The sequence below is a fragment of the Plasmodium brasilianum genome, chromosome 2, assembly GCF_023973825.1.
Source record: "Plasmodium brasilianum strain Bolivian I chromosome 2, whole genome shotgun sequence".
Classification (NCBI taxonomy): domain Eukaryota; phylum Apicomplexa; class Aconoidasida; order Haemosporida; family Plasmodiidae; genus Plasmodium; species Plasmodium brasilianum.
In genome coordinates this window covers 413,771-440,861 of record NC_090115.1, presented here as the reverse complement: position 1 = coordinate 440,861, position 27,091 = coordinate 413,771, and the positions used below count along the sequence as shown (strand labels likewise).

Genomic DNA, 27,091 nt, shown 5'->3' with positions numbered 1-27,091 from the left:
TATTTTTTTAAAAAAAAAAATAAGAAAAATGTAAAAAAAAAATATAAGAAATATATAAAAAAAAAATACAAAAAGATATTAAAAAAAATAAGAAAAATATAAAAAAAAAAAAAAAAAAAAAAAAAAAAAAAAAAAAAAAAAAAAAAAAAAAAAAAAAAAAAAAAAAAAAAAAAAAAAAAAAAGCAAATCAAATCAAATCAAATCAAAAGGAAGGATAACAAACAAAACATCTTGCAGTGAACAGCGGGGTGAAATAAAAAGCCATGGAGGAAAAGCGGAAGCACCACAAGAAAAAGAAAGTAGGGAAAAAAGCAAAAAAAAAAAAAATTAGCAAAAATGTAATACATAATAAGAAGTATCACAAAGCGTACGCATTCAGCGGAGGAATAAATAGCGCTCATAGGAGGAAACAGCATTTGTTTGAGTTAGAAGAAAAGAAACTAAGAGTTCCAAAGCATTTTAAGGAAGGAAGTAAAAATAGTCCACTGATTGTAGCAATACAAGGAGCAAAGGGGGTTGGGAAAAGTACACTGTTAAAGAGTTTATTAAAACATTATGTTGGTATAACTGTGAATGAAGTGAATAATGGTCCTATATCCATTTTTACAAAAAATGGTAGAAGATATACTTTTATAGAAACAAAAGATGATATACTAGCTATGATTGATGTAGCAAAAATTGCAGATATATGTTTACTAGTAATAGATGGAAATTTTGGTTTCGAGTTAGAAACCTTAGAATTTATAAGTATTCTAAATACACATGGTATGCCCAAAGTATTAGGTGTAGTAACTAATCTTGACAAATTTAAAGACAGTAAAAGTATTAGGAAAAGAAAAAAAAAATTAACTAAAAGATTTGCAGAAGAATTGGTTGAAGGATCGAAAATTTTCTTTCTTAGTGGTATACAAAATAATAGATACAACAAAACGGAAATAAGAAATTTATGCAAATTCTTGTCAGTTGTTAAGAAGCCCTTAATATCATGGCGTGATCAGCATGGCTACATGCTCGCCCTGCGTGTGGATGTTGAGGAAGCGAAAGAGAAAGAGTTTAGTTATTCAAGTGATATTGTCAGTAATTCAAGTACATCCAATGCTGCCAGTACGACCAATGGGCGTGGTAAGGAGGATAAAAACACAGATCTAACGAACTTTTTAGCAAACGCAAATAAGCATATGACGGTATACATAGAAGGGTACGTGTACGGCTCGAAAATTTACAAAAATCAAACGATACATATACCTAACATGGGAGATGTTAAAATAGAAAACATTCAGGTTTTACAGGACCCTTTTAAGTATGATGAACAGAAGAAGAAAACAAATATATACGCCCCTATGTCTGATATAGGCAATGTTGTCTTCGATTTTGACAATATGTATATTCACATACCAAAAAATAAAATAAATTTTACCAGAAGGGAGTTGCTGATGGGAGGGGAAGAAAAAGAAGAGGAAGGAGAGGAAGAGGAAGAGGAAGGAAAGGAAGGGGACGTAGGGGATTACAGTGATTCTGGAAGTGATGATGGAAGTGATGATGGGAGTGATGATGGGAGTGATGATGGGAGCTATGATGGGAGCGATGATGGGAGTGAGGAAGGTGGAGTGTCGAGCAGAGTGAAAGTGGGGTCAAGCGAAGGCAAAGAGCCATATGCAAAAGTGGGTAAAAAGAATAAAGCCCATACCAAAGGGACGAATCAAAAATACATGACTGAAAGCATAAAAATGATAAGGGATTTGCAGAACTCGAAATACATTTTTTCCAAGCACTCAGAAGAAGGAGATAAATTAATTCTATTTGATGATAGAAATGATGAAGAAACAAGAGGAGTAGTGGATGTAAGGAGAAAAGCGCCCTCAAATGTGTTCGTTAGTGAAAAACAAAAAAAAAAAAAGCTAGCTGACGATTATGTGAATGAGAAGGCAGAGGAGTATAACAAGTTGAAGCATATTCTGTTCGAGAAGAAGAACAAGGACGAGGATGATTATTACTATGCGGAGGGGGTTAGCATCTCTTCCGACGATGAGAAGAAGTACGGCGATGGTTGGAAATACGAAGCTGATAAGAGCTACAAGGATGGCGGGAGGAACGAGGAAGATAAAAACTACAAGGATTGTGGGAAGTACAAAGATGATAAGAACTACAATGATGGTAAGCAAGATGAAAAATTTAGTAATTTCTACCGAACCTATGGCTTGAAGTGCGATATCGGGGAGGAAGAAAGTGCGAGCGCTTTTCCTGATCAAGGTACAGGAGAAGATACTTCTACGAATAACAGATCTGATGCTAACGGTGTAATGGAAAAAGAAAGAAAAGTATGTACCCCCATTGAAACAACTATGGACTTGAGATATTATAGTGAGGATTACAAAATTGCGGAAATACTAGCTTTCGATAACAAAGTAAATATTGATAGTTTTGTATATGATTATAAGTACATAAATAGGAAAAATAGCTACTTATATTACAAAGGTGATATTATTAACATTTTGAAAGAGGAAAAAAGAAAAGTGCATGATGAGATTTTACCGGGAGACCAAATAAACAGGTACATGTATAAAACTTTGCTAAGTACAGACATTGTTCAGGATAATAATGTAAACAGAAAATACAGTTACATGAACGAAGATAATTATTATTATAATTACCAAGATACGTTCAAATGTACAACGGATAATATTTTTATCTTTAACAACTTGACTGTATCCCTCGTAGATATAGCAGACCATGCGCTAGTTGAAAATTTTTTCTTCATTTACGGTAGCGTGTATAGCATGTACTTTGGAAGGGGTGAGCACTCGGATGGAGATAAAGGTGGAGAGTTGGATGGAGAGTTCAGTGGAGAAGTGAATGGAGAGGTAGACGGAGGAGTGGATGGAGAGATAGATGGAAAATTAAATGAAGATGAGGACGATCCCATAGCTGATCGCCTATCCCATCTCTCACCTGAGAAGAGTTGGAAGCGAGTGAAGGCAGAAAGGGAGCTGCAGATGGAGAAGTACAAAGAGACGGAGGAGGTGGGTGCGTTAAGTAATGCATATGGTTCCGCTGCGAATATTGGTGAGTATGGAAGAATAGAAATAAGAATTGAAAAAAGCAAATTAGGAATATTAAAAAATGGATTGATCATATGTGGTGGATTACAGAGTTATGAAGAAAAAGATTCATATGTACATTGTAGAATTAAAAAACATAGATGGTTCCCAAAACTTTTGAGATCAAATGATCCACTCATTTTTTCAGTTGGATGGAGGAAATTTCAAAGTATTCCAACCTATTCAATAAATGAAAGAAATAATGTAAGAATAAGATATTTGAAATATACAACAGAACATATGCATTGTAACTGTACATTTTATGGACCTTTAGCTGGTGTTAATAGTGGTATATTGGCTTTATATAATTACAAGAAAACTCCTTTTTATCGTATATGTATTAATGGTGTAATAATTGAAACAAATAATAATATAAATATTATGAAGAAATTAAAACTAATTGGAGAACCATATAAGATTTATAAAAATACAGCATTTATTAAAAATATGTTCAATTCAGATTTAGAGGTGTGCAAGTTTATTAACTGTCCAGTTGTTACTCCTAGTGGAATAAAAGGACTTATAAAAAACAAACTAGATGACAAGGGGAATTTTAGATGTACTTTTGCTGATAAAATTCGCATAAGTGATATTGTTATTTTAAAACTATATGTTAATGTAAAGATAAAGAAATATTACAACTACGATATTGAAAATAAATTAAGATCTATAAATGAATTGAGGTATATATACAATATATATGTAAATCATACTAGTGGTAATTATAGAAAAACACCATTCAGACATTTCTATCATAGTAAAATACATATCAATCCTAAGCTGTTAAAGGAATTACCTTATAAAACGAAACCAAAATTATTTAAAAAAGTACAACATTCGAATCAGATAAACAAAAAGAAAGAACAACAAAAGGATCAAATAAATTTTCATGCACTTGAAAATCCAAAATTAGCTGCACGATGGTATCAAATGTTACATACCATTAAAAAGAACATGATTGAAAAGAAAAAAGAAAAATCAAAATTAGCTTACCATAACAAGTTAAAAAACAAATTAAAGATGGAACAGGAAAAGCAGAAGGTTATAAAAAGCAGGAAAAAATTATCTTACAAGAAATCCAGGAAGCCCTAGCCCCTCCCCCTCTCTTCCCCGTGCCGATGTACAGAATACGGGCCATGTTACGCGCGCGAGTTTGCATATATAAAAGTTGCAAATGTATGCATTTTTGTGTATGCAAATATATGTGTTTGGAAACATGCATATATATATATATATATATATATATATATGTATGTATCTGTACGTATGTGTATTTTTTTTTTATTTTTTTTTTTTTGCTTCCCTGTTTGATGTCGGCCTTTTTCTCAATTTTCGCAATTTCGAACCGTATCTCCGTAGGTGCAGCATTAGCGTTTCCCCCCCCCCCTCTCATATTTTGAAATAATTTAATTTTAATTTAATTTTAATTTAGTTTAATTTAGTTTAATTTAGTTTAGTTTACTTTAATTTAGTTTAATTTAGTTTAATTTAGTTTAATTTAATTTAATTTAATTTTAATTTATTTTAATTTATTTTAATTTAGTTCAATTTAGTTTAATTTATTTTAATTTTAATTTAATTTTAATTTATTTTAATTTAGTTTAATTTAGTTTAATTTTAATTTAATTATTTTTTTTTTTTTCATTTTACAACTTGTACGTTGTGATGGCCCAAGTGCTCCCCATTCCGTGTACTGTAGTCATACCAGTACAGTAGCTACTTTTGGCTTATCCAAATTATGATCATAATCGTCATCATAAGCAATATCGTTATAAACTTATAATTATTACAATTATAACTGTAACGTTAACATTATAGTTGTCCTTATCCTTATCTCTACTCTTACAATTATCTTCATCCTTAACTTTATCTTTATCCTTATCCATATCCATATACTTTCTTTTTTTTTTCAGCTAGCTATTTTATATCATATTTATTTTATGCACACTAATGCGCGTGTGCATAATTTTTTTTTTTTTTTTTTTTTTTTTCATTTTGTTATTTTGTCGTTTTATTGTTTTGCATTTTTGCTTTTTTGTTGTTTTGTTGTCTTCACTTTGAACCGTTTATACCTCAATACAAGGCTTTGGAGTGCGCAACCCCTTGGACATATGTTCCCTTATTTTACTTTTCGATGTAATATTTAACTAGATGAGCAACTCGCTACGCTATATCGTTTGCCACTGTTCACATAAAATATATTGGTAGGAATAAACATCATCAAAAATAATGAAGAATTAACACACTTCTTTTAATGTAAACTTTTTATTCAACTTGTCTATGAAGTTTCGTTTACACATTAACATGTTCATATGTAAATAATACATACACCTGATCAGTTCTAGCATAGCATGGGCAATATTAGCGCAAAATGGAACAGCTGTGTTTTGACCAAGCCGTTCTTTTTATTATTTTTTCTTCTCTTTACTTCTCATTGCTTCTCATTTTTTCTTATTATTCTTTCACTTTTAATTAGTAAATAAATAAAACGGGAAAAAAAAAAAAAAAAATTGAAAGCCTGTGGCATAGGTGCTGGAGGTGGTACCTGTAATAATAGGGACCCGCGTGCATATGCACATGGTATATACCTGCACACTTATAAGTAATATTTACTCAAGTAGTTTATTTTTGTAATATGTTCATGTTGTATTTGTAAATGTGCTTACTCTGCTGCATGTTGACACAAAATTAATCCAACCTTGTTTGGAAATGTAAACGCGTCTTATGCATTTTCCTACAAAAGGTTATCTGTTATGTGGGCACACATAAACATACATACATACATACATCCATACATACATACATACATACATACATACATACATACATACATACATACATACATACATACATACATACATACATACATACATACATACATACATACATACATACATACATACATACATCCATACATACATACATACATACATACATACATACATACATACATACATACATACATCCATACATACATACATACATACATACATACATCCATCCATACATACATACATACATATATACATATACATATAATATTCACATATGAATGTTAATACATATACAATATTTATTTACATATGAATGTGTATATATTTATTTACATACGAATATGTACGTATGCATACATTTGTGAATACATGTGCAAATTCTGCACATACTGGTAGACCAAAAAGCCATGTATCCCGCATCCCTTTTGCATTTTTTTTTTGAAGTTATTTAAAAAAGAAAATTGCGATTGTTAATGTGAATGTGGCTGCCTTTGCAATTGGAACTGCATATGTAACTATAAATGTATATTATTTTTTTTTTTTTATTTTTTTATTTTTTTTTTTTTTGACATATTAATGAAGCATATTCGATAAATATGTTATCAGAAAAAACTAAATTAATTACAGTAGAAAAGCACAAAAATAGTACATACATACTTCTTAGTACTTCTTGCATAGTTCATACATATGCGTACAAACTGCATATGTACAAGTAAACGTAAACACATACGTACACATGTATACATACTTATACGTGAGCATTTAATATTCGTGTGGAAAAAAAAAAAATTTTGTAAATAAAAAAAAAAAAAAAAACTCTATTCCTATTTCTATTTTTTTTTCTTTTTCCTTTTTTTACTTCGAAAGTTTACATTCATTTTTTAATATAAAATATGTTTCCGAAATTTTTATATTTTAATCACTACGTTGTACTTTGTAAAAAATGCAAAATATTCTTATAACTAATGTAAAAATAAAAAAAGAAACAGTAACGAAAATGATTTAGTGTAATACCAAATGTATTTATTAAAAGGAAGCTTCAAAATTATATTGTTTTTTTGTTTTAGTGTTAAAGATAAGATCTGATTGCATGCATGGATATCCACATACATGAATACATACGTATATGCTTGCATATATACATGAATATATACGTTTATGCTCACACACTCTTATGCATACGTACACATGTGAGCACTTACCTACATACATACACAATCAAATGATCATTCCATAAAAAAGGAGTATATATACTTCCTCAACATAACTTCTATTAACATATATTCAAGTGTACATTTGTAGCTTCATTGAATATACATGTACTGATAATCCTTCGTTATCGTGATTTCCCAAATTTGTACAAATAAGATGGCATATTACTTATCAAATTTAAATAACAATGAAAATTTTGACACCAACCAAAATTATAATTCGACAAAAGTTTTTAATTCTAAATTAGTTCTATTAGGTTTCTAATGAATAATTAATATACATTTAAGTACACACACACACGCATGTACTTGTACATGTACATACGTCCATACATATATACATATAGAAGTTGAACGTTTTTGCAAAAATTTCATTATGATGTGTCTTCCTCTACAATATTTCAATATAGTGCAAGTTTTTTAATTTTTTTTTTAATTTTCTTTTTTTTTCGAAAAAAGAAACAAATAACATGATAAAAAAATTTAAACACACGTACGTGCATTTACAGGAGATACATCCGTTGGAAAGTCATGCATTGTTGTAAGGTTTGCAAAGAATGAATTTTATGAGTATCAAGAGTCAACTATTGGTGGTAAGTAACACCACAGTGTAAGGGCATAGACTCGTCGAATGCTCTGCATGTGTGAAAATATGTTTGAATACATGCATACATACATGCAAATATTTGCGAAGAGGAAATTCAAAAATACGTGCCCCTTCATTAATTTTGACTAAGGCATAATATTTTTTGCTTTCATATTAATCTATATCATTTTTACGGGATATATTTCTGATGAGAGCATTTTTTTATTTTTTATTTATTATTATTATTATTATTGTTTTTTATTATTATTAATATAAAATGCTGATACATGTATTTCACTTTTTACATTTTCAAAAGCGGCTTTTATGACCCAGTTAATTGACATTGGAGAGTGCACAATTAAATTTGAAATATGGGACACAGCAGGGTAAAACAAAAATAAAAAGAAACGAAGTAAAAATAAAATGAAATTAAGTTTAATAAACCACAGACATTGCAAGCATTACAATATTTTTGTAATCAAAAATATTATAAAGTGTTATAAAACTTTATTTTTCGTTTTTGTATTATTTAAAATAGGCAAGAAAGGTACAGAAGTTTGGCACCAATGTATTATAGGTAACAAGAAAAAAAAAAAAAAAAAAAAAAAAAAGTGTCCTGTACAACCGTTCATGCGTTTTAAAGTTGCCTATATGTTCGTATATTTTGTTTAAGATTTTTTCTCTTCTCATTTTTCAATTTTCATTATTCATTATTCCTCCTTTTAAATTTCGTTATTGTTAACTCTACCTTTTTTAACCTGTTGCTTTAACCGCTAATCATTGTAGAGGCGCATCAGCAGCCGTTATAGTTTATGATATAACAAATAAAAAGTCCTTTGAGGGGGCGAAAGGATGGATACATGAACTAAAATCAGTGCATTCAAACGATATTATCATAGGTTATTTTTACTTTATTTATTTTGTTTATCTTGTTTATTTTTATGTTGTTTATCTTGTTTATTTATATGTTGTTCATCTTGTTTATTTTTATGTTGTTCATCTTGTTTATTTTTATGTTGTTCATCTTGTTTATTTTTATGTTGTTCATCTTGTTTATTTTTATGTTGTTTATCTTGTTTATTTTTATTTTATTTCTTTTTAAATTTTCAAAATATTCAATCGTATTTGTTCAATGCAAAATCTTTTTGCTGTTCCTTATTTTTAAATTTTAACGCAGCCTTAGCCGGTAACAAAAACGACTTGGAAAGCAACAGAGTTGTAGATAGAGAAGTAAAAAAGAAAGAAGCATACATACATGTGCGTACATGTATATATTCCACATGAACAGTTCATACAAAATAATGAACGCCGTGCACAAAATTTAAGGCTACAGTTAAAGTTTGGCGAAAATTTATGCACAAGTCATTAATAAATTATATGTATATCCTTACGTATTCATAATTTTTTTTTTTTTTTTTTTTTTTTTTTTTTTTTGTTAATAGCTAGCTGAATCTTTTGCAAACAGTAACAACATATTGTTCATCGAAACCTCAGCAAAAACGGGGAATAATGTAAACGAGTTATTTTTAAGAATAGGTTATACTAAAAGGATATAGAAACTTTTACGTGTACTTTTAATGTTCCTGTTACTTCTATTTTTTTTTTTTTTTTTTTTCCCCACTTTCGTTTCGTAAACATTAATACGTTCCTACTTTTTTTTAATTTTAGCCAAAAAGTTACCACTTCATAAGAAAGAGCAAGACAAATTCACAGGAATTCAGGTTTAGAATAACACAAAAAGAAAATGCGAATTTATTGAATAAGTTCACTGTATCTGTTTTTTGGTTATGCTTTAGCAGTATATTTGGTACATTTTTCTTTTTTCTTTTTTCTTTTTTTTTTTTTTTTTTTTTTTTTTTTTTTTTTATTCGCTTTTACTTATTTTTTTTTTTCATATAATATCACATGAATTTATGTCGTTTAATTTAATCCTTACAATTACAGATCAACAACACAGAAGAAACAAAAAAAAAATGCTGTTAGTTATGGACGGGAAAATATTCTATATGTTTTATTTATTTTTTTTATTTTATTCTTTATATCATAAGATATCATGCAGTTATATATATGAGAATTTTTTGAGATGACTTTTTCTGTCATTGGAATTAAAAAGAAGATAGAAGTGGAGGATGTGGTTCTTCCTTCCTGCAGAAGTTGAGATCATTAATATATAATACGTATTACTATTTAATTTTTCGAAAAGTTACTGGGGTGTGTATGTACTGTGTAGTATATACATGCATACATACGTACACATGTGTACAGTGTTTGTGTTCAAAATGAATTATTTTAAAAATGCCTTTCTTCCTTTCAATTATTAATAATTAATTTCCTTAATTATATCTTACCCATTTTGCTATTTAATATTTTCTTGTTTATATAAGCGCTATTTATTTTTGCATCTCTTTTTACAGCTACAGCTATATATATATATATATATATGATGTACTCTTCAGCTTTTCTTACCCCTACCATTTCATTTTTTTGCGTGTTTATCTATATATCTATCCGTTAATACACGAATGTGTTTATATGTACATCCATTTGTTTATGTATCTATTTGTCCGTTTATCTATCAGTTTATCGTTTATCAGTTTAACGTTTATCAGTTTATCGTTGGTCACTTTATTGTTTGTCAGTTTATCCGTTTATATTATATTTTTTATATGTTTATTCTTTTATTATTTTTTATTTTTTCCCCCCTTTTTTCTGTTACGTTTTTACCACGTACAAGAATTATATTATGTACGTTTCCCTTCCAGCAGTGTAATTTCGTTGTTTTACATTTATCCCCTAGATTCTTTATTTTATATCTCACTTTTATTTCTTTGTAGTGATGTTTTCTTTAAGGGGTAGCCTACTTAACGTTAATTTATTTTTATGAATTGTTAAGGTGTAATATACCTTTCTTGCTTAATCGTTTGCATATACGTGTGCTTTTTTCTATTATTTTTTTTTTTTCATTCTTCATTTTTTTTTTTTTTTTTTTTTTTTTTTTTTTTTTTTTTTTTTTCATTGTTTTTTCATTTTTTTTCCATTTTTTTTTGCCGTTTCTTTCATTTTTTTTAATTTTTTTTTTCTTTTTTCTTTCATCTTTTTGTTCACGTTCTATTACCCTCTTGTATTCCTTTTCCTTTTCCTTTCCTTTTTTTTTTTTTTTTTTGTTGTTGAACCATACTAAAATTTCACAGTGTGCAAATCATAATAAAGAGGTTCTAATACTTAACGTTAAAATGTTGTGTATAAAATGGGACTATAAAAAAGATTATAATTTTAAAGTTTATATAAAATTAAGGAAATAAAAAAAAAAAAAAAAAAAATGCAAAAAAGAGGACTACCATGAGGAGGGGTAACCGTCTGAATTGCAAAGGAAAATGCCTTTTTGTGAGGTGACGAGCTGGGGTTTTAAATTTGAAAAATAAGCGGAATAAATAGATACACACATACATATAATATATGTGCACATATATATAACATATGCTTACATACATATAATATATGTGCACATATATATAACATATGCTTACATACATATAATATATGTGCACATATATATAACATATGCTTACATATATATATATATATATATATATATATATATATATGTATACAAAAAGGTAGAGCGACTAAAAATTGCTAGTTGTTATGCCACACACGTATTGTATGGGCATCAACGAATACACAGCTTCTCATGTTTGTCTGGACAAAACGGCGTTTTCACTATCTTCAAGAACCCAATTTGTCAACATTGGTAGAGGAAAATTTTTTTTTTATTTTATATTATTCCTTTTTCTTCTTATTGGTTAGTCGTATCTCAGCATTAGTACCATTATAGTACCGACTTTGTACCCATTTAGTACCTCTTCCTTCCTAGTTTCCTACCTTTTTTGCCCCACCTCTGGTGCGTATGAGTTCCTTCCCTCAAAATATAGAACTCTTATAAGGAAAGAAGTCCGCCTCTCCTTTCTCCCCCACCCCTTTTGTACAATTGCTGAAGATGAATATATTTGAGTTCATTGGTCATTGCATTTTCCTTAGATGTATAATTAACTTTAATGGTCATTATTCCCTCATTTTAAATAGACAAAACATTGAAAATGATAAAAAATTGATTAAGAAGATGTGTAATAAAGACAGATTTGGCGGCATGTATAGGACGAACAACAATTATTTATTTCAAAGAAGTATAAAAGGAAATATTTGGAACGAAAAATGGAAAAAACAAGTTTTATGCAGATTTACTTGTTCCAGTTTTGAGGATGATAAAGGGGTCGAAATTTCCAAGGGGAGTAGTAGTAACATGACTAAGTCGTTAAATGAGGATAATCATGAGCAAAATGATAAACAAATCTGTTGTGATGATAAGCAAAAGACAATAAGTTCTATCTCAAGTGAAAAATCAAATGATACAAATAAAAATATATGTACTATATCATCTAAACCGTATGATGACAATTTTAAAAATTTATCAAAAATTTCGAATTTTGATATGAAGGAGTTAAGGAAATATGAAAAAATAATAAAAAAAAAAAAAATACATACAATTTTGCTATGTGGAGGTATAGGAAAGAGATCTGAATTAGTTACATGTAAACAATATTTAAAACTAAATGGCATTCCTCTTTTTATTTATTCATTTAATTTGTTTGTAAAATGTAATTTTGTTAAAACGATTAGCTTAGCTTGTGATCCCAAATTCTTTGTTTACGTCATTCGGTCAATTGATAGGTATAATAATCTCCTTTTTGAAAAAAAAAAAAAAAGAATTTTTTACTCATTAACCCGGGGTCCGAGGTAGGGGAAGTAGTAGCAGGAGCAGCAGGAGCAGCAGAAGCAGCAGAAGCAGAAGCAGAAGCAGACGCAGGAACGGAAGTGGTAAGAATGACTAATAAGGCAGAAATGACAAGTGAGTCAGAAGCAGGGGCAAAACTACACACTGCTGCAGGCGGTACTAGCGCAAATGAAAACAAAGTATGGCAAAACGATTATTTCATTTCAAACTATTTAAAGACTAATAAATATATAATATATGATAATGAAAAAAACAAGTGCATTTTTAGTATGGAGGAATTACTTCATGATATAGGAAAAAAAAACGTAGAAATGAAAGGACATAATAATACTAAAAGTATACAGAGTGGAAATTCGAACTACACCCATGTTAGCGATAGAGATGGAGAAGGAACAATATATACATACAAAATAAAACTAAAATATATCGATGATAATAGATATAAATTAATAAGAATAGTGGAAGGGGGAAAAGAAAGACAGAATTCTCTTTTAAACGCCTTAAAATGGTTAGACGTACGTCTGAATAGTCAAATGTACATATACAAGTTGTTAAGAGAGTACGTACAAAAAAAAAAAAAAAAAAAAAATGAGGGTGTCAATTACATTGTGTGTTTTGAGCACCCACTAAAAACGTTGCACAGGGGGGTTCTAGAATTGGAAGAAATGGAAGAAGTGGAAGAAGCGGAAGAAGTGGAAGAAGCGCAAGAAGTGGAAGAAGTGGAAGAAGCGGAAAAAGCGGAAGAAGCGGAAGAAGCGGAAGAAGCGGAAGAAGTGGAAGAAGCGGATGTAGAGGGTAGAGTGGATCTTTCGGACGATGTGAATCAAACAAGAGGTAATTCCGAAACAAATAATGGACATCCCGTTCAACAGGGGGAAGCAGGCGAAAAAATGTACATTACAGATATACTGGTGCACGACGGAGCTCGTCCCTTTCTATCTGAGCTGGATTTGTTTAACTTAATTTATCAGTCAAGTTTAAGAAAAAACGCGATATTAGGTGTAAAGGCAACTGATACAATAAAATTTGTTGAGGTGAAGGAACTGAATAGTAGAAGTGGTAGTAGTAGTAGTAGTGGTAGTAGTAGTAGTAGTAGTAGTAGTAATAGTAGTAGTAGCAGTAATAGTAGTAGTAGCAGTAATAGTAGTAGTAGCAGTAATAGTAGTAGTAGCAGTAATAGTAGTAGTAGCAGTAATAGTAGCATCCGCAGTAGTAACAGTAGCAGTACGTGCTGCGTACCTATTAAAAAAACGATAGAAAGGAAGTATATTTTTCAAGCTCAAACTCCACAAATATTTGATAGTAAATCATTGTTAAGTATTCTTGACCGCTTTACATCAAATGGACAAATTGTAAAAAATGAAAAAAATCATTTAGTAAAAAATAGGATGATACAATATACTGACACTTCTTCGTTATATCAAAATTTTTCAAAAAAAAAAATTTATGCTTTACAATCCGTATTTCCAAATATTAAAATAACAACTCCATCAGACGTCCTTCATGCTTTTTTTTTCATAAATTATGTCTTCAATAACACATACTATAGCGATATTGATGAGAACTTATTTAAGGAAGAATACCTGAATGCATGTCCAAGTTATATATTAACAAATCAGTTTAATAATTTTTTTTTTTATAATTCATTGAATGAAAAGCAAAGGATGTTATATCAACGTTTTTACTACAATGAAAAAAAAAAAAAAAAAAAGACTGATCAGCTAAAATTATCAAAAAGGGAGCTAGTTAAAGTGGAAGTGCCAGTTTTTCGCTCCTCTCATGTGGAAAAAGCTGCACGGGAGTATGTACATGTGCAAGTTTACAAGTACGTGTGTATGTGGACGTGTGCAAATGTAAAAGTACGTTTGTGCATACATGTAGATGTACCAAAGGCGCATATTTTTTTGTCTGTATTTCCCCCGCATTTAAGAATTATATGCTAAGGTTGACATCAAAAATGTTAACTGTCGTCCTTGGATTTGACCTCTATGTGTGCATAATTTTTTTTTTTATCAGTGAAATGAATTTTATTTGGTATATTTATTTTCCCCTTATTTGCTTCTCTCAGTTTTTTAGTGTTTTCATTTCCCAATTTTGGCAATAAACACATTCCGTTGTAGTAAATCTTTCACTAATTCGCAAATGAAATGAAAGAAGTTACGCCTGCGTACGTTCATGCATGTATACATATATATATATATGTGTATTATGTATATGTGTTTATATATATGTGTATTATATATATGTGTATTATATATATATATTTATGCACACCCTATTGTTTTTGCATCATTTTAACCATATTTCACTGTATTCCCAATGTTTCATTTTTTTGTTTTATATTTGGCACAAAAAGACATTTGAATGTAGTTCGCATACCCTAAAACAAATCCTATAAACGAGAAAAGTAAAGAAATGATCATTTATTTTTATCTTGCCTATTCACAATACGTACAGTATTTATTTTGAAAAGAAAATAAAAAAAGAGAAAAAAAAAAAAAAAAAAAAAAAAAAAAAAAAAAAAAAAAAAAAAAAAAATGGTTTGCCATCTACACATTTTTTGAAAGTGCCATTTAATTATGTCTGAAAAGGAGTAATTAAAAAAAAAAAAAAAATTAAGAAAGTAAAAATAAAGGTAAACGAATAATAAAAATAAAATAAAAATGAAATAAAATAAGATAAATGTTCGTAGTGATAGGTGAAAACCAAGTTGAAATCTTTACATCAAGTATGTTTCTCCCTTTTTCTTCATCATTTCTTATTGCTTTATCGCTTTGCCTTTTTTTTTTTTTAAATTACTTGCATATTTTACGGGACGTATTTTATCTTTTTTATTTTCACATTAATTTTAGTTTAATTTTTATTTTTTATTTTCTCCTTTAGTAGCAGACTGCCCGAACATCCCTCTCATGTTTTCCTCTTTAAAAAGAATGGTTTCACTTGAGTTACTCTGAGTGTATGTTAACCGCTCCTGTGCAAATAATTTACAAAAATTACAAAAATAAATAAAATAAATAAATAAAATAAAATAAATAAATAAATAAAATAAATAAAATAAAATAAAATAAAATAATTAAATATATAGCAGCAGTGAATTTGTAAAATACCTCCAATTTTTGAGAATAAGTACATAAATTAAAAATCGCTTGAAAGGTATTTTTTCTTTTTGCTCTTCAAAAAAGTAAAAGCAAAAACAGCAGAAAAAGTAAAAGCAAAAGTAAAAGCAAAAGTAAAAGCAAAAGTAAAAGCAAAAGCAGAAGCAAAAGCAGAAGCAAAAACAGAAGCAAAAATAAGTAGTATCAGCACTGTGCTAGATATACACCCACGTGCGAATTTATGTGTAACTGTATCGAGATTCATTAAAATGAGCAGGAAAAATCAAAGCATGATCAGGAGCGCCAATACTCGTAATAAAAGAAATGAATTGAACGAGGAGCAAAAGTTAGAAATTAAAGAGGCGTTTGATCTCTTCGACACCAATGGAACAGGTAATTTGCTAAAGGAAAACTAGCAAAAAGAAGGGAAAATAAAAATGAAAACGAAAACGAAAGCGAAAACGAAAGCGAAAACGAAAGCGAAAACGAAAGCGAAAACGAAAGCGAAAACGAAAGCGAAAACGAAAGCGAAAACGAAAGCGAAAACGAAAGCGAAAACGAAAGCGAAAACGAAAGCGAAAGCGAAAGCGAAAGCGGAGTGTTATATAACATTCATATATTGATACATAGTTGTGAAATGAGTGAAGCAAGGAAGCAGATTAAAGGGAAACACTCATTGACAATACTGCAGGATGCAAAAATCATATGCTTTTCTCTATGTCTTCACAACTATATGTCCATTTACTTGTGCATACATAGAGTTAATCCCATAACATCAATTTTGCTGTTCTATTTTTATTACCGTGTGCAGGTAGAATTGATGCAAAAGAGCTCAAAGTGGCCATGAGAGCTTTAGGTTTCGAACCAAAAAAGGAAGACGTACGTTTTTAAAAAAATTAACATGTACATACAATATGTGTGCATTATGCTTAGTCGTGAATGTCCAAATGAATAAACATAAATTAATTAAATTAGTTTTAAACAACGCTCACTTAAAAAAAAAGGAAAAGAAGAAAAATAAACACAAGAAAGGAAAAGAAAAAACAAAACAAAATAAAACAAAACAAAACAAAATAAAACAAAATAAAACAAAACAAAACAAAACAAAACAAAATAAAACAAAACAAAATAAAACAAAATAAAACAAAACAAAACAAAACAAAACAAAATAAAACAAAACAAAACAAAATAAAACAAAATAAAACAAAATAAAACAAAACAAAACAAAACAAAATAAAACAAAATAAAACAAAATAAAACAAAACAAAATAAAACAAAATAAAACAAAACAAAATAAAACAAAATAAAACAAAACAAAATAAAACAAAATAAAATAAAACAAAATAAAACAAAATAAAATAAAATAAAATAAAATAAAAAAGGTGTGATATGACACCAAAAAAGAATAACAACGATCAAAAAAAAAAAAAAAAAAAAAATATGAAAAGGCAGTTTATTTGCATTGGAAAGTTGAAAAGAGAAAACAAAAGAAAATCGCGAAAAATTGTATAAAAACAAAAATGAAGCAATATAATATTTATGCATTTTTGTTTATCTCTATTTGTGTGTAATTTTTTTTTTTTTTTTTTTTTTTTTCTCTACAAGATAAGAAAAATTATATCTGATGTGGATAAAGACGGTTCTGGAACAATAGATTTCAACGACTTCTTAGATATAATGACAATAAAAATGGTACTTGTATATATATTACACAAAACTTGTAGTACCTTTTACACTACTTTATTGCGGCATGTACACACACATATATATATATATATATATATATATATATATGTAAATACGTGTGCTCATTTAACGTCAACTCTTCTATTTTTTACGCTTTTATCAGAGTGAACGTGATCCCAAGGAAGAAATACTGAAAGCATTTCGACTGTTTGACGATGATGAAACTGGAAAAATTTCTTTTAAAGTACCTATTACATTATTTATTATCCTTCCATTATATATAGCCATTTTTTTTTTTTTTTTTATACTCAATCTATTTTGTATCTCTCCTAGCTAGCTAATTTTTTTTTTTTTTTTTCTCGTTAGAATTTAAAGCGAGTCGCAAAGGAACTTGGGGAGAATATAACTGATGAAGAAATTCAGGAGGTACGCGAAAATAAAGAATCTCATCATTTTATAAGTTTATATACATATATATAATTTATATATATATACATACATGTGTATAATACATATATATATGTATATATAAACGTGTGTGCGTATGCATATCAATGCGCACACTGCTGCAATAACCGAGCGTAATTATGCGACTGATAAAAACTGATCATGAGGGATAGAAGCTTGCCTGATTTGTTTATTCTTTTACCACGCTATCACTTATATGTGTATTCGTGTATATATATATATATATGTATATATATGTATGTATATATATGTATGTATATATATGTATGTATATATATGTATGTATATATATGTATGTATATATATGTATGTATATATATGTATGTATATATGTATGTGCGTCCTTTATCCGGGATTCACTCCTTTTTCAATTTTTCACTTCCCCTGATTGTTAAACCAGATGATTGACGAAGCTGATAGGGATGGAGATGGCGAAATAAACGAAGAAGAATTTATGAGAATTATGAAAAAAACGAATTTATTTTAGAATTAATTTTTTTTTTTTTTTTTTTTTTCTACCTGCAAAATGATGATACCATTTTTGTCTGTGAGGAGCTCCGCCGAATGTGTTGGTTTATGTGTATGTACACGTAATTCATGTGTGTACATTGAGATGGAAATGTAGCAATGAATATATCATTTTTGATTGTATTGTTTCTGCATGCTTTTCCCCCCGTTTAAACAATCAAAATGCAGAATAGTTACAAGTTTGTTGTAAATATTTTCTGCTTTCTGCTTTGTACTTTTTACTTTTTACTTTTTACTTTCCACTTTCTACTCTCCACTTTCGATTTTCCACTTTCTACTTTCCACCTTCGACTTTCCACTTTTTTTTTTTTTTTTTTTTTTAAATATGATCAATAAACTTCCCCCCTTTTCCTTTTCTCAACAATCCAACTAAAGGAACTGGTTCTTCCACTCCTGTACATCCGCTAAAGCGAACTCGCCTCCATTCGGTCCTTCTGGACAGCTTAATTTTTTCGCTTCTTTACACTAAATTTAATTTCGTCCGTAATTGCTACTCGTTTTTTCTTTTTTTTGAATTGCTTTTTTCTGGGTTGAGAAAATTGTTGTTCAGGAGAAATATTTTCCAACTGGTTGATCCTTTGTTCTAATTTATCCAATAACAATTCATCAAAAAGGAGTAAATTTTCATAAATTTGTTTAGCAATTTTAATATATGTTAATTCTAATTCTGGTAGAATAAGTTGGAGGCATAAGGAAAAATCAAGAAATAGATTAATATGCCTTATATGTAGAAAAGCAAACGCCCATATAATTTTTACAATAATATCATTTCTCTCCTTGCAATATACATAATTTTTATTTTGAATAAGATATCGTAGATATGGTATTAACAAAACAAAGAGATCCTTAACTAATTCTTTATTATGATTTATTTTTGCAAGACCGTAAATTAGTTTATATAACATAACGTTCGATAAGGAGTCTAGGTTAAATTTCATTCGTACTTTTTTATTCCCTTTTGTAATTCCTATCTGTTTGTTCTTATCATCGTGTAGTTGTAGTACACTATGTTCCTCTTTTCCTTTGGTATAACATATATTAATAGGATCACATGCCGCAATGATAGCATAATCCTGACTACTGCACTTTTGTGTGTACCTTTTTTTTTTATTTGTAAAGCTTTTTATATAAACAGGCTTTTTACTATCATTCGTAAGATGTATGTTTATTTTATTCTTAATTTTTTTTTCAAAATTTTTTATATTTTTATTTTCCTTAATAATGGTTAATGTTAGATAGTCTAAAAACTCCCTCAAAATTCCTGCATTTTTTGGAAAAGAACAATTCAATATAGCAATATTATACATAATTTCAGTTAAGTAATAAAGGGAAAAATAATTTAAGTGTCTATTGTAAATATGCAAAAATAAACATTCAACTGAGTTTAAATCTCGAAGTTCGGAAAATTTAATGAAAAAAGAATAAACATATCTCGGCTCAAATGTTAAAATGTTTTTCATTATTTTGCATATAGACACTTTATACAGATATGAACTTAATCTTATTTTGTTAACATGTTTCAGTTCATTGCTAAATGCCTTATTCTTTTTATTCTTTATTAAATAATTTAAAAAAAGAGTGCAATCATAAATATTGAAATTTTCTATTTGGCTGTTTTTTATTATTTGTAATATATTTGTATTGTTTTCTGCATTCCTTTTATCATTAATCTCTTCGTAAAATACTGATTTTTTATACATGTTACTGTTGTTACTGTTGTTACTGTTACTGTTGTTACTGTTGTTACTGTTACTGTTGTTACTGTTGTTACTGTTACTGTTGTTACTGTTATTGCTGTTATTGCTATTATTGCTATTATTGCTATTATTGCTATTATTGCTATTATTGCTGTTATTGCTGTTATTGCTATTATTTCTGTTATTGCTGTTACTGTTGCTGCTCTTGTCTATATCATATGTATATGTTCCTCTCGACTCTGTGATAGCTACCCCATTGTTTTTGCCCCTTCTGCGGTTACTACTCCTGCTCACCCGACTGTAATGCTTCTTACAATATTTGACAAAGTTAACTAACGCCAAGTATTTATTTCCTGAACAGGTCATCATCATCCTAGAAAAAGAGAAAAAATACAAAAAAATAGGAAAAAATATGTTAAAATAAGAAAAGAAAAAAAAAAAAAAAAGAGAAAACAAAGAGAAAAGAAAGCGAAAAGAAAGAGAAAAGAAAGAGAAAACAAAGCGAAAAGAAAGAGAAAACAAAGAGAAAAGAAAGCGAAAAGAAAGAGAAAAGAAAGAGAAAAGAAAGCGAAAAGAAAGAGAAAAGAAAGCGAAAAGAAAGAGAAAAGAAAGAGAAAAGAAAGCGAAAAGAAAGAGAAAAGAAAGAGAAAAGAAAGAGAAAAGAAAGAGAAAACAAAGCGAAAAGAAAGAGAAAACAAAGAGAAAAGAAAGAGAAAAGAAGGCGAAAAGAAAGAGAAAACAAAGCGAAAAGAAAAATAAAAGAAAAATGATTCACTTATTAATATGCCGGTTTGTGCTCCTTCAGAAATGTGCAAAAAAAAAAAAGAGTGTTACATTAGTAGCGCTATGTAATGTATGTTTTTACAGTACATCCTGCAAGCCCTCTGACATTTGGCGAATGAGCAATAACTGAAGCAACTGTGAAAGAATAATTTTTATAAGCATCCATGTGCACTTGTGCATATGGTCATATATTCATATATGAGTAAATTCATTCATGTTTCTATGCGCATGTATATGAGGTGTTATATGATGGCCAAGATGTTACCATTTTATAACATCAAAAATGAGCCGCCGCCAAAAAAAAAAAAAAAAAAAAAAAATTAAATTGAGTACACTACAGTACAGTATATAGTAGTATAATACAGCGCAGTAAAATACAGCACGGTACAACATAGGGTGGTAAAATAAAGCGAAATATGATGAACGGTTAGGAAGAACATTAAAGCATGGCAAAATTAAGAGCAGTTAAGCTGAATCAGCAATTAAATGTAATGGTACAACATTTCAAATTAGCCGAACGGATAGGGCTATGATTTGACATGGTGTTCTCATGTTATATATCTGTACATGTATGTATATATTTTTACCTATACGAGCTCATTCACACACTCGTATATATATATATATATATATATATATACAAACTAGGGCATTTAATTCTTGTCCTTTGGTGAACACTCACTTACGCTATGCTCCCTTTCGCATTAGTGTTAAAAAGCGTATTTAAAAATGTGTGCGGGAGTAAAAATCCGCGTAGGCACAATGAACATTTTTAATAGCGCCTGTTATTCTGCTAAGGAAAAAATTTCAAGTTATGCTGTAGAGTATACCCATAGCACTACTCGCCAAAATTTGTTATACACGAAGTTGTTTAACAATTCGCTTGACATTATCTGCTTACAAGTAAGGAGAGAAAAAAAAAAAAAAAAAAAAAAAAAAAGAGTAGCATACAGTACAGTACGCTTGTAGGTCATTTGTGCACTGCTTTAAAAATAAAAAAATTGAATAATATAAAATAAATGTTAACCTATTAGATGAAAGGACTACAGAGCAATAGACGCTACTTAACCGCCTTTTTTTTAGGAAGTAAATTTGTTTATGATGACTCAACTAAAACATAAGTGCCGAAATTATGATTTGATTTTCCACGGTCCAACACAAAGCATAGCACAGGCAACAAGTAACAACTGCTGCGTTCTTTATAAGTAATATGCACAGAAAAAAAGAAAAATGAGAAAAATTGAGAATAAATGAACGGGAGTGGAAAAGAGAGAGCACTAATAATGAAAAGTGCCGGAATTTGGATTATTCAGCTAGTTCGTTTTATAAATTAGTAAAATAAAATACACACTGATAACATTTCGCCTTTTTTAGGAAAAGCTTTAAATTATTAGGGGAAAGGCGTTTTGACCTGAACAACGCCGTTTCGAAGTATTTTATGAACTGTTCATCCGAAAATCAGTGTGAAGTAAACAAAGAAAGGCCATTTCTCTACAACGTAGCTATATTTATCATTTCGTATTAGCACACATAACACTCCTTTTATTTGTTTATTGAATGATAGATACAAGATGCTTTCATAAGGGAGCTCAAGAGAAGGAACAGTACTGCCACTATGATACTACTACAACGTGCAGATGTAGGCATATATAAAATAATACATTCAAAATGTGCAATCTGTACGCTACATTTTTCGCATCATTATTTAATTTCAATTTTTTGCTCCAATTTTTACTTCGTTGCTTAATTCTTTTTTCTATTTATTGACATATGTACAAAAACAAAAAGGTACTCTTAGCGATTTGCAACTGTCATATACACTGGAATCCGTTATACCCTGATATAAAAGCATTTCATGTATACTTAATAGTGAAGGAGTTCTTTCAATTTGTTCATGAAACTCTACGCGATTTTCCACATCCCCCCTTGCTATTAATGGGGGATTTCAACTCTACCCCCCACATGGTACTTCCTCGATTCGGTTCAACTGTATGCCGATATCATGTCTATGTTATATCGAATCATTAGCAATGTATTTGCTACGTATTTGCTGCGTATATGGCTACGTATTTGCTACGTATTTATGACACATTTGCCATTGATTTGTTAACCTCTTTCACCCTTCTCAGATGAGCGAATCTGCAGGCCCCCACCGCAGTGCCGTATATGAGTAATAGCATAAAAACGTTAACAATTCAGCTTAAGAACAATTACAAATTTTTTTTTTTTTTTTTTCAAAATTAAATTATAGGCTAATAACTACTGGAATGCTTGCACAGACGCACCCTGAGCACCCGGTAAGGTGCATAAAAAAATATAATCTCTTTGCTTAAATATAAGAAGATATAGCACAACGTAACGTTACCCCATTTTTACATTCACATATCAGGCTGAATTAAGGAAAAACGAAGTTTTTCAAATTTTTCCATCTTTAACCTTAGACCCGTTTAAAAGTGTATTTCATGAAGTAATAAATAAAAAAAAAAAAAAAAAGTACCGCAAAACGGGAAAAATAAACTTTACTATTTTTTTTTTTTTTTTTTTTGGTCAAGCCATACTTGTCAAAAGAGGCGAAACACTAACATTCGCACAAACGCACATACAAATGTATGTACAAACATATCTCCATATATATATCCATATATATATATATATATATATATATATATATGCATCATGCACGTATATTTGTGTACTTATTCGCACACGTTTGTACCTCTATGCATATTATGTACATCCTTTCAATCAACTTCATAGATAAATGGAAAGGAGCCCTTGTTCACAAACAAAACTTCCAATTTCTGTGGATGCATTGATTTTATTTTTTACAAAGACCTTATTCCCATATCTGCAAAAACAATTCCGCAGAACTTGCAGTAATCAAAAGAAAAAAAAAAAAGAAAAGAAATAAAATAAAATAAAATAGAAACACCTTGTTAGTGTGTAATTTTGTTTTAATATGTCTGACTTAAAATTTGGTCAACTATAAATTGGAGTGGTGTTAGCCATTTTATTATCTATATGTTTGTCCTTTTTTTTTTTTTCTTACTTTATCCATCTTTTGTATTATGCCAGGAGCTAGTGTTCTTTATCTAATATAATGTGATCTAATTTTATTTTATTTTACGTTAATTTTGCTTTTGTTTTTGTTTTTGTATTTGTTGTTATTTTTATTTTAATCTTTTTTATTTTTTTAATTTTTAATTTTTTTAATTTATTTTTTTATTATTTTATTTTATTCTTTTAATTTATTTTATTTTTTTAACTTAATTTATTTTATTCTTTTAATTTATTTTATTTTATTTTATTTTTTTTCCAGCCAAGTTAAAACCCTACCGAACTTGAACTTCCCTTCTGACCACGTCCTCCTAACTTCTGACTTCTTTCTTATTTGAAAATTTGGCAAAAAAAGAAAAGAAAATTTGTTCTTTATTATGTCTTCAAAAAACGGAGAACTTATTCCCCTTGCTCATAATTAAGATAGTCTACATTTATGTGTTCATTTTGCCATTGTTAATGCAAAACGAAAATTACATTTCGTTTTATTATGTTTCTTTGTTAAACAAGACGAAACATTTGTTATTCATAATTTTGTAATTTGTATCGCAACGGATACACCTTAACGGTTCATAATAAAATTATCTCAAAAAGTTAAAAAAATAAAATAAATAGGGTACAAAAAAGAAAACACGAAAAAATTAAAATCACTTAGAAAAGATAAAATTAGAATGAATGAAAATATAATCGTTTGGTATAATACTTAAACCATTTTTTTTTTTTTTTTTTTATTATTATTGTATGAAGCCCATCTAACTTGCGTGTAGGAAGTACTTACACACAATGCACTCACCTCCGCAGGGGAATACTCTCATATGACAACTCGTAGGAAATATAATTTGCTGAACAGTCATATATGTATATATATATATATATATATATATATGTTTATTTATTTATTTATTTATTTATTTATTTATTCATTTATGCATTTATGCATTTACATAAATTTAGCAAACGTGCGAAGCGTATATTAATCTGAGACGGATGGAAGATACAACGCTTATGTAGGTGCCTTTCTCAGTATGCCCCTTCGATTTTCATTCCTTTGAAAAATGAATTAAGCGCGGGATTGCCCATCGCTCCTTTGTTACTTTGCAATGTATGCATATGCGTATATACAGATTTCCACGTACATTTATATTTACATGTTTATGCATACAATACTAATGTACATGAATAATGTGCATACAAATTTGCTGTTCATGCCTTATATTTTGAGGGTGGTAAGGATCTATTTCATTTTTTACTTAGTTGTTACCTTCGCTTTTATTTTATTTTATTTTGTTTTATTTTATTTTTTTTGCAAATTAAAAGTTGTAACATTTTTAAAATTACGTCATGTGATAGTACTATATATAAAGGAATGCCCACGAAAAAAAAAAAAAAAAAATTGAATAAAAGAGAACTAAGCTAGAAGGCTACTAAGCCAAAAAGCAAAAGCATACACCATTTTTTGAGCAGTCTCTATACACAAACAATGCGTTGTTATAGGTACTTGTCGTGGAGTATTATAAGCTCAAGCCATTTAATTTTCTTTTTCGCAAAAAGTAAATTTGCATAAAGAGGGAACAAAAAATACAAAGTAAAATTAAAACTAAAATTAAAAAAAGTAAAAAAAGTAAAAAAAATTAAATCACTTCTGCAAAGTTTGAACTGTGTGCAAATTAGTTGACTTAACAGGTTGGCAAAATAAAATGAAAGTAGAAAAGTACATAAACATATATCCCTAATGGCTACACAATGCAGCAAATACAGTCAATGTGTATAACTCACTTGCATTTAAAAATTCTCACTTAAAAAAAAAAAAAAAAAAAATATAGGAAAAATGTGAAATACAAAGTATATCCTTGGGCCCTTTTTATTTTATATTTTTAATTTTATATTTTTAATTTTTTATTTTATATTTTATTTTTTATTTTTTCGTTTTTTTGTTTTTTTTTTTTATTTTTTTTTCCTTTTCTCTCGCATAATAGGAAAATAATTTTTTTTAAAACATGTTCAATATAACAGGCGATATATTAAAGGAGGAGGAACTTGATAAAGCAATTTAAATAATTAACCCCTCAAAATAAAAAAAAAAAAATAAAATAAAAATATAGCAGTAACGATAGTACTAAAAAAAAAGAAGAAACGACAAATGTCATCTTTTTCCACTTAAATATAAACCCATTGAGCTTCAACGAGGAAGTATGTATAATTCAGCTTCGAACGTATATAAGTTCTTTTAGCATAAAAATTTTACCATATTGAAAACAAAAGAATGTGCATATTGTAATCGTATTTATGCAAAAATTTAATAGATGAGGGAGTTCAATTTTTTTTTTTTAATGTCAACTAGACTACATATATATAAAGGCATTTCATCTAAATTTGTGAGAAACAACAACACGCAGAACAACCGATAATCTGTATGTACGTTTTAATTGCTTGTGTATATATGTATATATACAGACATATAATATATACACATATATATACGTATATATGAATATATATATAGTATGTGCGCTTGTGGGTAGTGATAAATAGAATCGTTACAGCAACACGTTTAAACGTTGTGCAGAAAGCATATATTTTGCTACACATGTACATACGTACATATACATACATAAACACACACATACACATACATACAAACACATACACACACATACACACACATACACACACATACGCACACACATATACAAAAAGAAAAAAAAATCCACTATTTACCGCATTTTTCCTTTACCCATTTGTCCGAAATGTACAGGAGGTATATTTGGAATAGCCTCTTTCGTGATTTTAACTATCGCTTAAAAAAACTGTATCATTCGTTTTATTATGCACAGAGTCATATAAAATATGTCATGTTAATAATTTTTCCAGCAGTAATATGGTCAACAAGGTACAGAGCAGATACAAAACTAGGCTATTTCTTTTATATAAATGATGAGAGGTTATACCCGAAGAATTCGAACAGCACAAAGGATTCAAGCAGTTGGTTATATTCAAAATATTTGAACTACAAGAACAATTTAATGCAAAAAAATAATAAATGGAAAAACGGAACAAAATTTTACTTAAATGATGATGTAACTGTCGAAGAAGCAAAAAAAATTATTTATCAGAATGAGCAAGGAATACCCAAAAATATAAGATTAGGATGTAAGGGAAGAATGATGGATGACAAGGACAACTTGGCATTAGCTGTTCGAGCATTTTGTAAAAGAGATCCTAAAGTTTTTATTTGGGAAGATGAGCATGCTGAATTTGTTTAAAAAAAAAAATAGAATAAATAAAGAGGTAGAAAAAGCGTATATTATATGGTATA

General features: G+C 28.8%; 5 protein-coding genes across 5 annotated transcripts; 4 read left to right on the top strand and 1 right to left on the bottom strand.

Annotated features, from left to right (window-relative positions):
- Positions 1–263: 263 nt before the first annotated feature.
- MKS88_000693 (small ribosomal subunit assembling AARP2 protein) lies at positions 264–4,190 on the top strand (the record flags this gene model as incomplete). The annotated part of the gene is made up of 1 exon (XM_067218179.1): positions 264–4,190. The coding sequence occupies one exon, from the start codon at positions 264–266 to the stop codon at positions 4,188–4,190; it is 3,927 nt and encodes a 1,308-aa protein (XP_067075476.1).
- Positions 4,191–7,240: 3,050 nt separating this feature from the next.
- MKS88_000692 (2-C-methyl-D-erythritol 4-phosphate cytidylyltransferase) lies at positions 7,241–18,197 on the top strand (the record flags this gene model as incomplete). The annotated part of the gene is made up of 20 exons (XM_067218168.1): positions 7,241–7,340; positions 7,593–7,676; positions 7,986–8,055; positions 8,208–8,246; positions 8,456–8,568; positions 8,847–8,899; positions 9,112–9,205; positions 9,338–9,390; positions 10,861–10,947; positions 11,667–12,377; positions 12,464–14,266; positions 14,392–14,451; positions 14,832–14,868; positions 15,650–15,868; positions 15,964–16,275; positions 16,368–16,435; positions 17,162–17,248; positions 17,406–17,486; positions 17,609–17,668; positions 18,111–18,197. The coding sequence occupies 20 exons, from the start codon at positions 7,241–7,243 to the stop codon at positions 18,195–18,197; spliced, it is 4,218 nt and encodes a 1,405-aa protein (XP_067075475.1).
- Positions 18,198–18,681: 484 nt separating this feature from the next.
- Positions 18,682–20,307, bottom strand: MKS88_000691 (uncharacterized protein; the record flags this gene model as incomplete). The annotated part of the gene is made up of 1 exon (XM_067218157.1): positions 18,682–20,307. One exon carries the CDS (start codon positions 20,305–20,307, stop codon positions 18,682–18,684), a length of 1,626 nt encoding a protein of 541 aa, XP_067075474.1.
- A 1,173-nt stretch (positions 20,308–21,480) lies between these two features.
- On the top strand, positions 21,481–24,113 carry MKS88_000690 (CCR4 domain-containing protein 3; the record flags this gene model as incomplete). The annotated part of the gene is made up of 9 exons (XM_067218146.1): positions 21,481–21,621; positions 21,802–21,923; positions 22,093–22,186; positions 22,283–22,357; positions 22,848–22,888; positions 22,970–23,015; positions 23,108–23,185; positions 23,476–23,594; positions 24,038–24,113. 9 exons carry the CDS (start codon positions 21,481–21,483, stop codon positions 24,111–24,113), a joined length of 792 nt encoding a protein of 263 aa, XP_067075473.1.
- A 2,514-nt stretch (positions 24,114–26,627) lies between these two features.
- MKS88_000689 (ATP synthase-associated protein) lies at positions 26,628–27,038 on the top strand (the record flags this gene model as incomplete). Its single annotated transcript, XM_067218136.1, has 1 exon — positions 26,628–27,038. The coding sequence occupies one exon, from the start codon at positions 26,628–26,630 to the stop codon at positions 27,036–27,038; it is 411 nt and encodes a 136-aa protein (XP_067075472.1).
- Positions 27,039–27,091: the final 53 nt, after the last annotated feature.